General features: G+C 33.4%; 1 protein-coding gene across 1 annotated transcript in view; it reads left to right on the forward strand.

Annotated features, from left to right (window-relative positions):
- LOC148953711 (unconventional myosin-XV-like) overlaps nucleotides 1-13,462 on the forward strand; it is a 548,203-nt gene that overhangs the window by 334,942 nt on the left and 199,799 nt on the right. The window contains exons 30-32 of the mRNA XM_089108456.1: nucleotides 5,670-5,876; nucleotides 9,223-9,393; nucleotides 9,765-9,971. Coding sequence (XP_088964582.1) covers nucleotides 5,670-5,876; nucleotides 9,223-9,393; nucleotides 9,765-9,971 — 585 coding nt within the window. The remainder of the gene's footprint in view (nucleotides 1-5,669; nucleotides 5,877-9,222; nucleotides 9,394-9,764; nucleotides 9,972-13,462) is intronic.

The raw sequence follows: 13,462 nt of genomic DNA on the forward strand, positions 1-13,462 counted from the left end.
CCCATCTCAGGTTCGTTCATACCTGAAAATTGCGATTTTCTTAAATTTATCTTTTGGTTGTTTCAGAATAATGAAGATTTTAGGGTAATACCACATTCTCGCTGTCGCTGCCACGTTTGAACGGGAGAATAAAAAAGCGAATCTAATTAGTTAAAATTGATGCTAACATCGACAGTCTGTTGATTTGCAAAGGAACTGTACCTTCAAAGAAAAGCAACAGCTTCTTAAACTGTTAGGCATCATACATTTGTAGCTTTTTTTGTTTATTTTTCACTCAAATTCTTTTTTTCATATCTGATGCCCGCTACAGCCAAAAGCAGTGAAACTGTACACGGAAGTCTTTTTCATAAAAAATATATTCCTGATTTTTAAGATTAATATATATTTCTACTTTTCTTTTTTTTTCTAATACCGTTTTTCTTTTTCGTAGCTTCTCTTTTTTCTAATATTAATTAAAAAAAACTTTTTCCACAAAACAGGTTTTTCAAAGAAAAGTAAAGAATTCCATTAAACCAAATATGAGCAAAAATAAATCAAATAATTAGCCAAGCGTGAAACTACCACAAATCAGCATCGATAAATAATTGAAACTCAAAACGAAACAGAAATTACAATAAATAACCGAGTCAAGCTCAAAACGAGCAGAAATTAACATGAGTAGGGCTCAAAACCCCTATGCCTTCCCAAGGCCAGAACATAATTTGCACTTTACTTAAAAAATATAAATGTTTTTACTTTTATAACTTTAATATATCATATAATATTAAGATTCTGATTAATAAATATCAGTATGTGTATATTAAACTGACAATGCACATTCATTTGCATTTTTTCAGTAAAGTGCACATTATGTTCTGGCTTTGGGAAGGCATTGGGGTTATGAGCCCTACTTATGCTAATTTCTGCTCGTTTATATCAGAATAATATCAGAATAATACATATTAAACACACAAAAAGAAAGAAAAAAAACAAAAAAATAAATATAAATAAATAGGAAACAAAACTCACATATTAAATAAACACTTCCATGTACTGGCGTTTAAAGAAAATCGAAGACATTCGATTTTGTTTATACGTAAGACTTGTTTTTGTAAGACTTTATAGTTTGGCCTGCTATTTGTAGGTTGGAGAAAAATTTTCAGCAATTTTTAAAAACATACACCCTTTTAAAAATCTGGACACAAATAGTAGTATTTAGTTTAGTTTCATACCTCCTCTAGTTGACCCGAAATGGAAAACTTGATACCATTCGTAAAAAAATCTGGGCGTAATAGGGGGATTAATTACCCTCCAATCACTTTCGACTATTAAAAAGGGCACTAGCCCTCTCAATTTCCGATTGAATGCGCCCCTTTTGAAGTTTTTACGACAACGCTATTTTACAGAAACCTTATATGCCCCCAGGGCATAACTTACAACCCTTGCACTGAAGGCTCTGAGGGGGTTATCATCCTCAAAGACCTAATTTGGGGAAATGGTGGGGGTGAGACGGGGGTTAGTTGCCCTTCAATCACTTTCAACTATTAAAAAGGACACTAGCCCTTTCAATTTCCAATTGAATGAGCTCTTTTTGAAGTTTCTACAACATTGCTTTCTGTAAGAACCTTATATGCCTCCAGGGCATAACATACAACCCCTGCCCTAAGGGCTGTGAGGGGGAGGGGTTGTCATCCTTAAAGACCTAATTTCCGAAACTTTCAACTAAGTCGAATAAAATGGCTATCTAAAAATTTTAATTGGATGTGTTTGGGGAAAAGGTGGGCGAGAGATCCTAGTCAATACCAGCCCCCTAGTCAATACCTTGCTCTTTAAGCTAAAGTTCGAATTTTGTTCCAATTCTTTAAAAATGACCTCTTAATCACAAAGGCCTCTTAATTAGAATAAATAGCTCTTATGAAAGTACTAAAAAATCTTTGGCTTAAAAGAGCGAGGTATTGACTAGGGGGTGAACCCAATCATATACGTAATATTTTCTGTTCGTTTTAAGTTTTAATGTTGCTCCTTACTTTCAGTTGAAAAACTTAATGTTTTTTTTTAATTTAATTTCTGATCTTTTTCTTTAATAATGCTGGGAAATCCGGCGCCCCCTTCATAGCAGTGTCCCTTCCCCCATGAAAACTTCCTTCATGGAAAGATCCTCCCACATAACCCCCGACCCATTCCCCCCCCCCCCCTACCTACCAGAAAAAAAACCTGTAAACGTCTGTATACTTCCCAATAACCAATTCTATATGTTAACAATGGGTAAAGTTCATACCTTTCAGCCCTCCCCCCGGGGACTTCGGGGGATTAAGTCATCCTAAGAGACATAGTTATCAGATTTTTGACCATGGTGAACAAAATGGCAATCTCAAAATTTTGATCGGGTGACTTTGGGAAAAAAAACGTGGGAGGGGGCCTAGTTGCCCTCCATTTTTTGGTCACTTAAAAAGGGCACTAGAACTTTTAATTTCCGTTCCAATTAGCCCTCCCACGATATTCTAGGACCACTAGGTCTATACGATCACCCCTGGGGAAAAAAAACAAACAAAAAAAAAAAAAGAAAAAAAAAACACGCATCCGTGATCTTTCTTCTGGCAAAAAATGCAAAATTACACATTTTTGTAGATAGGTGCTTGAAACCTCTACAGTATGGTTCTCTAATACGCTGAATATGATGGTGTGATTTTCATTAAGGTTCTATAACTTTTAAGGGGTCTTTCTACCTTTTTTCTAAAATCAGCGAAATTTTTTCAGGCGCGTAACTTTTAATGGGTAAGACTAAACGTGATGAAACTTATATATTTGAAATCAGCATTAAAATATGATTCTTTTCATGTATCTATTAGTATCAAAATTCCGTTTTTTAGAGTATCGGTTACCATTGAGCCGGGTTGCTCCTTACTTACAGTTCGTTACCATGAACTGTTTGATATATTTCTAATTTTGTTCTAATTTTAAAAAATATATTTCTGATTTTTATATGGTTGTGTAAGTTTCCAGCTGGGGCTTTTTTATTTATGTTTGAGTCGGGAGGGAGTGCCTTAATATATTTTCATGCATTTTTATTACGTTTCTACGAGACAACATTGATATTTTCCATGACATTCTCGATCAACTTAGAGTCAACCCATGATCCTTAGGAATAATAAAACTACTTAGGCTCAAAACGAAAGGGCATATCAGTCAAAATTTCTTTATAATTACCAAGAAAGTTATAAAATATCTCTGAAGCTGTTTCTTCACCTGTTACTTGGAATATTCTTAATTACCTTAGCCTTTTTATCCTTCATAACTTTTATGCTTTGATAAAAGTCATCAGAAAATTCCTACTTTTATTTCATTTTCAAATTTAATTTCAGTTAAAAGTAGGATAGCCAAGACCCAAAGTGTTTTTTCGCAGTTGAAAAAAAAGTTTGGAAGAATAAAAAACTAGTCGACGAAACAAGATTAGAATATTAGAAGCAACAGTTATGACAGTTGTCAAGCATGGTTCTCAAACGTGGGTGCTCCAAAAGACGGATTTGTTAGACGTTTCTCAGAGAAGTGGTCTACGAATTTTTTGGGTACCCGTCTGACTGACCATGTTTCTAGCAGTAAGCTGTGCGAAAAATGTGGTTCTATCCCGCGTTCTAGGGCTATAATAAGAGAAAGATTGAGATGGCTATGACACGTTTTGTGAATGAAGGATAACAGATTGCCAAAAATCATTCTTTTCGGCCAACCCTCTAGGGCGAAAAGAAAAGCAGGTCATCCCTGAGTGAGGTGGGAGGTCGTAAGGAAGGGCTTAAGGGGAATTAAAATTTCTTGGGAGATTGTAAAAAGGGAGGCTTGGAATTTATTGGGATGGAGGAGGAGCGCGCGTAGCTCAGGCTGCTTGGCGCAGCAGTGAATTGTTAATAGCAGTAGCAGTATTTTCACTGTCTCTGGCTCTTTAAGATTATACTGACAAGTATAGAAACGTGCGATTTCTACAACTGCCTCCATTGGAATTCTTTATTTGGTTCCGTTTTGGGGATTTTTGATCTTACTAGAAATGGAATTTAGTCGAAGAAATGAATAAAATTTAACTAATAATTGAGACTTATGACCATAAAATGTTTTAAGAATTGTTCAGCAAACGGAATAAATAAATATAGAAATAAACAAGAAATACAGAATAAGATAAATGGAGGCAACAAATCGTTTAGCCTACCTGTGCGTTCGATTATATTTTGATTATAATTACATATTATATATTCGATTATAATTCAAGTCATGTTCGCCATATAGAAAAAAAAATACAGATAAGAAACAAAAAAATCAGTTACAAATAGAAGAAAATGAAATAGAGAGAAAGACAGAAACTAAAACAAAGAAGACAAAAACAAAGACTTCAGTTTTGAAAGTTGAATAAGGATTTTACTTTACATTTACATGACTCTAATTTTTCAACATTTTACAGCGGCAGTTAAAAAATTGTCATTTTTAACAAATAATATTTAATAAATAGCTAATAAATAGCTATTTAACCATAATTTTATTCTTTTTTACTGAATTTTGAAACGGTACGTTCGAAAAGAAAAAAAATATTGTATTTCAGTGGTTTTTTCATACCTCAGAAACTTGGATTCATTTTGAATTTCCTAGTTCAGAATTTGTAAACTAGTCTGTTGACAAGGCTAAAGGGGTCTTGCGTGAAGTACAATGCAAGGTAGTATTACAGATCAGCAGCTTTGTAGTAGAAAATGGCTTAATAGACTTAAAAAAAAATACCATTAGATTCCTTATTTTATGTTCTTTTCCTGTATCACATGTGTTTCTGACAGTGCACCTTATCTTCCCTAACGGTCCTGGATATATCCCTAAGATAGCCTATATAAATCTTCTGCATTGCCAAAGAAATAAACTTAAATTCTTTATTTTTTCTCCATGATCCTAAATCTTTTTTCATTATAGAGGATGTAGTGAAACTAGATCAAACTATGTGTTTAAATGTACCAAATTAGATTAGATCCTAATCTAAATTTATTCTTGCTTCAACCTCATAAAGAACATTTTAAATCCTGAGTTAAGTTACAAAACTAATCTCCTAAACATCATTTTAAATTATTAACTGTACCACAGCAGGTTTTATTTTAACCTCAAACCCAAATAGAATTGAAAAAAAACTAGCAATATTTATCAAAGTATAGCCTATCCTAGTCTAGGCCTACAAATCAAGACAGTCTATACTTACTACATTCTTTCCTGCTGATGAAAAACTTGGCTCAGACTTTCCAAAGAATTTAGTTTAAATTGCTTGTCCTTGAAAATAGGGTCCTTTGAGCTATATAACAATTTCTAGCTTCTTCAAACTCAAATATTTTTTCATCTAAGTTCCATTTTGCTTAAACGTAAACCATAGAGACGTAAACGTAAGAAGTTGAAATATTTTGAACTTCTTCCGTCAGAGCTCTAGCATTGCGTTTTGAATTACGCATACGTTAACTTAAGGTCTTACGGAGGGTGATGAGCCTTACGGAAGGCTTACGGAGTTCAGTGTGAAGGGGAGAACGGAAAGCCAAAATTCAATATGAAGTAACCTTAATGGTTTCCGCAAAAGAGATTAGTGTACTTCCTCCAGGCACATAACAAAAATGTAAAAAAAAGTGGCTACAAAGGCTGTTCTTAGGCTGTCTGTGATATAAAATAACAGATTTTTATTACAGGCTACGTTTACTGGTACACCAGAGCCAGGCTTTCCATTACAAGAGCAGTGGTCTCCAGAAAGGAGATTAGCGGACGTGCCTCGAGACCAAAAATCCAAAGAACAAGTTCCACCACCCGTCTTGCCGAAATCAAAAAGCAGCAGAAACCTTGACTCTAGTGTTGAAAGTATTGATCGGCTGATACCTCGTATTGAGGAGAAAAATGAAGTAAGTATAAAACTGGTATTGGGAAGATGTCAGTCACAAATTATTGCAACCAAAAATTTTGTTTGTTTCAGATTTATGAGAACTCGAATTTATGAAAATTTCAAACTCGGCTGCACCAGAGCTAGATTCAGAAGTCTTGAAGTCTTTGAGGTGTTCAAAGTTGGCTAAAATAAAATAATAATATAAAATAAAATAAAATAAAATCTAACTCAGGGGTTCTCAAGCTGTAAGTCGCAGCTCTCTGGGGATCCGGATGTCGGCACAACTACTACTACTACTACTACTAACAACTCACCGCAGCACCAAACCGCCTGAGGCCAACACAGCTACGCATCCCAATCTATTCCTATCCCAATTTACTCTATCCTAATCTATTCAAAGCCTCCCTTTTTACACCCGCCCACGAAGTTCCCATTTCCTTTAAATCTTTCTTTATGACGTCCTCCCACCCCAAACGAGGACGACCTGCTTTCCGTTCAGCCTTAGACAGTTGGCCGAAAAGAACAATCTTCGGAAATCTGTCATCCTTCATCCGCACAACGTGCCTTTCTCAACCTTTCTTTCATTATAGCCCTAGAGAGAGGTATTGAACCACATTTTTCGTATAGCCTATTGTTTGAAATACGGTCAGTCAGCCGGGGACCCAGATGACACGAAATATTCAATTAAATAATTCGGTGAATTCAGCCATTCGAGTCTAATTCAAGTCTTCCGTTGAGGCAAACTCTCAATGGGTGTTAATCCTCGAAGTCCATGAGTTCTACCGGAGTTGACAAAAAAACTCCTGAGTTGTGTAGATTTGACAAAAATCAACCTAATTCCAAGCTTCAGTGACAGTATTTCGTATCACTACACTAAAGATTCTCACAAAGTTAATATCCTTCGAAGTCGAAGTTGAATCGAAGTCGAAGTGAAAATTGAATTTTGACTTGTAAGTCGCAGATGAAAGTCGCAGAATTTAGAAACCTGTCAGATTTCTAAATTTTCCACGAAAATCTGGTATGCTAAACAAAAGAACAGAAAATATTTTGCTAAATATAAACCTAAATTAATATTTACTAATCAATTCTATTACTCTAATTTTTTTTTTGACTGTTTAAACCCAACTTGGGACCAATCTGGGACCCCTCATTCATTAAGTCTGCCAATGAAACCGGTTTCATTGGCAAATATTTCAAACCGGTCTAACTGTGGTGAAGTACAAATCAGTCAATCATTTAACCACGAATTAAATTCACTCATTTTATTATTAATTATACTAAAAAAAGTTTCTACTTTTAGTACCAAATCTTTATTGGAATATAACTTGCCGAGTTTCATTCTGATCCGATAATCCCTTTTCGCTAATGTCCTCAAGACAAGGATTTAGGGACTTCCTCTCTGAACAAATTTCAAAAAGGGACCTCAACATTAGATTGGGCACTAAACTCCAAAAGACAATGACTGCTTTATCTGATACTTATAGTTTAGAATTTATTTAATATAATATATATAATATAATAATAATATAGAAAATATTTATTATATAATATATAATATAAAATATATTTTATGTAATAAAATAAAATTTTATTGAATATAAATAGAATTTATTTTATATAATATAAAATAAAAAGGAACCTCAACATTAGATTGGGCTCTAAACTCCAAAAGACAATGACTGCTTTATCTGATACTTATAGTTTAGAATTTATTTAATATAATATATATAATATAATGATAATATAGAATACATTTATTATATAATATATAATATAGAATATATTTAATATAATAATATAAAATTTTATCTAATATAAATTGAATTTATTTTATATAATATATAACAAAAAGGGACCTCAACATTAGATTGGGCTCTAAACTCCAAAAGACAATGACAGTTTTGTCTGATACTTGTAGTTTAGAATTTACTTAATACAATATATATATAATATAATAATAATATAGAATATATTTATTATATAATATATAATATAGAATATATTTAATATAGTAATATAAAATTTTATCTAATAGAATTTATTTTATATAATATAAAATAAAAAGGAACCTCAACATTAGATTGGGCTCTAAGCTCCAAAAGACAATGACTGCTTTATCTGATACTTATAGTTTAAAATTTATTTAATATAATAATATATATAATACAATAATAATATAGAATATATTTATTATATAATATATAATATAGAATATATTTAATATAGTAATATAAAATTTTATCTAATAGAATTTATTTTATATAATATAAAATAAAAAGGAACCTCAACATTAGATTGGGCTCTAAACTCCAATAGACAATGACTGCTTTATCTGATGTAGTTTGTATCTTTATATAGTTTATATCTTTATGAAATAGTTTATATCTTCATCTGATATAGTTTATCATCATGGGATAGTGAGACAGGAGTCAGTGTCATCACTAGTGACTGTGAATGAAAGCTGCAAAAAGTGTTTTTAGCACTTTTTGCAAATGAAAACAATAAACGCAAATGAAAACAATTGACTCTCTGTGGGAGTTGCTATGAGTGAAAATTTGGGGGGATGACATTTCACAAGGATAATTTTGTAAAATTGAGAGAAAAAAGCTTCAGGGGGGAAATTTTTTCGTCGAAGTGATACACGGAGGGAGGGGGATTTCCTGGCATGATTTGGAAAACGGTCATAGGCTTTTGGTAGACTCGAAAGCTTTTCTTTTAACTGCATCAGTATAAAAGAGCTTCTTTCTTTTACCAACTGAAACATAAAACCAAAATTTGGTAGAACTTATATTATGTAGAACTATTATGCATTGTGGTCTTCTTTGCTAGGTACTGTGAGCACCTGCTTGAACCCGCCCTTTTTACAGTTTATTCATTATCAGCTGATCTTATGAATCATATTAAAAGCTCTCGTAAAGATGATACGCTTACAGATTAATAACAGATTACGAGATCTGTTTTATTTCAACAATCAATCAACACAAATAAAAACAATTGACTCAGTGGGAGTTGCTAAGAGGAAAAATTTGGTCGACACATTCTCTACCCTTCCTAAACACCGCACTGTTCTTCTCTTAAGTATTTGTCTACATCATCTCTAAGTCTAAAAATTATCAAAATACTAAGTAATTTGCTACCTAAAGAAACCAGGCTAATGCCTCTGTAATCACCACACTCACTCTTATCACCTTTCTTATAAGGGGTGTAATTAGGGTTTTCCTCAACACTCTGTGACCTAGGCCTCCCCAAATAAGTCCTTCATTCTCCAATTAGGATAAAATATCATTGCTGTTACTTTTTCTATCATTGTACATCCTTTCTATCTGTTCTATTCGGTCATTTACTAATTAATTGTTCCTAATTAGCGACATGAGAGATCTTCATCAGAAAGGTCCAACATAATATCTGTATCTGCCATTAAATCACATTTGGAATCTAAACAGCATGCAGTTGTTAAGAAAGAAGCACTTGAAAATAGGCCTCTAGCTGTTTCCAGTCGTCGAACGTCTGAAGTAGAAAATATCCAGCCTGCAAAGGTAAGTCTTATCTTTTTCAGATACTTCTTCTGTATCATGCAGTGCCAGCTTAATGTCGTATTGGCCATTGTGCATATACGTAGAGTAATGGCAAGGTAAGCCTGCAAAGATAAGTTTTATCTCTTCCAGTTACTTCTCCTGTATGATTCAGGGCCATAATAATATCGTATGGGCCACTGGGCATAAACTTGCAGTTTGAATATGTATCTTTAGGATGAAATACGAAAAAATTTACTTTCTTTTATTAAAAGATTTACCAAAGACTAAAAGAATTAAAATAGAAATTAAAAAAAAGTTTTTATCTTCAAAAAGTGAGTATCACCTTTTAAACCTATTTTTTTCTAAATGTTCTTAAAAATGTTAAATTTTAGTCTGGTGTTCCACCCCCTCCTCCACTTCCAATGGAGCCGCTTTTCTCTGGCGATCAGCCATTCCTAGATCAATTTGGTCGTGCCAAGACTGTTAGAATAGGGAAATGGAGATGGCCGCCTGAAAAAGATGATGGAGATGAGTCAGCTGCTAACTTCTTAGAATTCAAACTTCAAAAACAAGCCCAGAAGAAGCTTGCATCTCAAAGGGTATCTATTTCTATTTATTTATTTATTTCCTTTATTGCAACTATACATGTAACCATATAAGCGCCCCAACCAGTTTCAGATGGGCCTTTAAGTATGTCAACTTTTTCTTAACGCCTGACGTATGTTTCAAATTTGTGAATAATTTCTACAAACAAGATGTAATAAAGAAGAGTTAAACAACCGTTGTTTAGCCATTGTTTAACCATTTTTTAACCAAAAACCATTGATACAGCAAAATAATTTTTCAAAGATAATAATTGAACCAAATAATTGACAATAATTTTACTGCTGCAAGTTATTTTTCTCAGTGTTAATTATATGTATCTTTTAATACCAATCTAAGGGGTTACAAGAGCCAAGTCTTGACCCCTTCCCCCTCCCCGTATTTCAGCCTTTTTTCCTCTTATACACATTTTCAGGGACATGAAGTTTGGTCATTTAACCGTTTAATAGTTGTACGCCTAAGGCCTTGTGTGATGTGCCTAAGACCAAATCTCTTTGGATCTATGGCCCTTTATAGGATCCTCAATTCCGTTTATTTGCATTAGACTCCGCGGAACATAAACGACTGCTTTTAATTCTCTATCGATGAAGCCATTGACTATACTATTAAAACATCCAATTTGTATTTTAATCTTTTCGGAATTTATACCACTTTCTGTAACATTCCCATTTCGAAAAAAAATCTTATATAATGCGACTTTTTTTTTGATGAAGAAGATACAAGAATAAGGTAATTTTCAAAATCTAGGATGGCAGAGGTTTTTTTTTCAATTTTTTCATATGAAAATCTAAAAAAAACTGCTTCCAAGCTCTAGAGATGGGGTGGGTACCCTTCCCCTCCCGAATTTACCCTGCTCGAAATTGCTACCCAGAAAATTTTTTGGAGACAACTATAGTCGATAAAATACGCTAAATTCACACAAGAATGTGCCGTGCGCTAAAATAGTTGTTGATTCCACGTTCGTTGCAAGTACCTTACGCTCAAATAGGAAAAAGAACTCAATTTGTCAGGATAAATAGTATACCACAGTTAATAAGCAGGGTAGCTTAGCCCATAAAAAGGACTACTTATGCCACATTAGTACCAAAAGTCGCCACCCTGATTCACGTCTCTTTCTCCAATTAAATAAAAAAAAACAAAGTTTTTGTTTAACTGAAAGTAAGGAACGACATTAAAACTTAAAAGGAACAGAAATTATTCCGTATATGAAAGGGGCTGTCCCCTCCTCAACGCCTCGCTCTTTACGCTAAAGTTTTTTATTGTTTAAAAAAATAGAGTTGTGAGAAAGTCAAACTTTAGCGTAAAGAGCGAGGCGTTGAGGAGGGGGCAGCCCCTTTCATATACGGAATAGTTTATGTTCGTTTTCAGTTTTAACGTCGTTCCTTACTTTCAGTTAAAAAAAACTTGTTTTTTTTATTTAATTTTTGAACGTTTTTCAATTAATGTTGGTTTTCATTTTGGCTCACCGTACATGAATAATTAAAACAAAATTTGTATACTAATTTTACTTTTATTTGGTTAAATGGCTTTCTCGAAACTTGTTTAATTTTATTTATGAACGGTTTTATTAGTAATAAGTATATGTAATTTACAAATTAACTAATACAAAGAACTTCGAAATTCATACATTCTTAATACGCGTATTACGGGGTTCGCCCCCTAGTCAATACCTTGCTCTTTAAGCTAAAGTTCGAATTTTGTTCCAATTCTTTAAAAATGACCCCTTAATTACAAAGGCCTTTAATTAGAATAAATAGCTCTTATGAAAGTACTAAACAATTTTTGGCTTAAAGAGCGAGGTATTGACTAGGGGGTGAACCCAATCATATACGTAATATTTTCTGCTCGTTTTAAGTTTTGATGTTGCTCCTCACTTTCAGTTGAAAAAATTGTTTTTTTTTTATTTAATTTCTGATCTTTTCTTTAATAATGATGGGAAATTCGGCGCCCCCTTCATAGCAATGTTCCTTCCCCCATGAAAACTTTCTTAATGGAAAGATCCTCCCATATAACCCCCGACCCCCCACCTACCGGAAAAAAAATCCCCCTGAAGACGTCTGTATACTTCCCAATAACCAATACTATATGTTAACATTAGGTAAAGTTCATAACTTTCAGCCCTCCCCCCGGGCCTTCGGGGGATTAAGCCATCCTAAAAGACATAGTTATCATATTTTTGACCATGCTGAACAAAATGGTTATCTCAAAATTTTGATCAGGTGACTTTGGGAAAAAATGAGCGTGGGAGGCGGCCTAGTTGCCGTCCATTTTTTGGTCAATGAAAACCGGCATTAGAACTTTTAATTTCCGTTCCAATGAGCCCTCCCACGATATTGTAGGACCACTGGGTCGATACGATCACCCCTGGAATAATAATAATAATAATAATTAAAAAAAAAAAAAAAAAAAAAAAAAAAAAAAAAAAAAAAAAACTCATCCGTGATCTTTCTTCTCGCAAAAAATTCAAAATTCCACATTTTTTAGATAGGTGCTTGAAAGCTCTACAGTAGGGTTCTCTTATACGCTGAATATGATGGTGTGATTTTCATTAAGGTTCTATAACTTTTAGGGGGTCTTTCCCCCTTTTTTTGAAAATCAGCCAAATTTTCTCAGGCACATAACTTTTGATGGGTAAGATTAAACTTGATAAAACTTATATATTTGAAATCAGCATTAAAATCTAATTCTTTTTATGAATCTATTGGCATTAAAATTCTGTGTTTTAGAGTTTCAGTTACCGTTAAGCCGGGTCACTCCTTACTTACAGTTCGTTACGACGAACTGTTTGATTTGAAAAAATTGATCTTTATGAAATTTTGTTCGTTGTATTTCTAATTTCGAATTTTCTGCAATTTTCTATTTCTCATATTTTCTTCACGGTCGTTTGTCTAATTTGGTAATCAGGCATAGCTGTTTACGTGGGCGTACGGAGGGGGTGGGGGCGGTGGCTGCTGTTGTTGTTATTTCTTTTTCCAATTTTATTATTCGCTTCTTATCAATATGCTACTAAATATTTATTTCATTTTAGTCTATAGAGGAAGAAAGTGCGAACGACTTTGGTAATCAAGCATACCTGTTTAGTAGAGAAATTCCTTTCTATAGTTTAAATTAAAGACTTAATAAATATAATTTATATAATATAATACGTTATATTTTAAACTTGTAGTCGAGCAGGTATCCACTTAGGGAATCGGGGGCTTCTGCTCGGGTTTCTTTAAGTGTCAAGGTTTGTTTGTCTTTTCAGTAAACTTCACTTATTTTACTTTTTTGCTGATTGATACACCCACCCGCCAACGAGACTCGTTTTGATGTGTACGAGGGTAGTTTACATACCTCTGTGCAGTCCAATGTTGATCACAGTTTAATGTCGAAGCTAAGTTGCATAAAAACACTGTCAGTGTGATCTCTATTTTCCCTCTTTCTGTTATTGCGTGTTCTAATTTTATTATTCGCTTCTTATTAATATACAATTGAATATTTATTTCAT

Source organism: Artemia sp. Qi Xiang Cuo, chromosome 3, assembly GCF_049724085.1.
Source record: "Artemia sp. Qi Xiang Cuo chromosome 3, ASM4972408v1, whole genome shotgun sequence".
Classification (NCBI taxonomy): Eukaryota; Metazoa; Arthropoda; class Branchiopoda; order Anostraca; family Artemiidae; genus Artemia; species Artemia sp. Qi Xiang Cuo.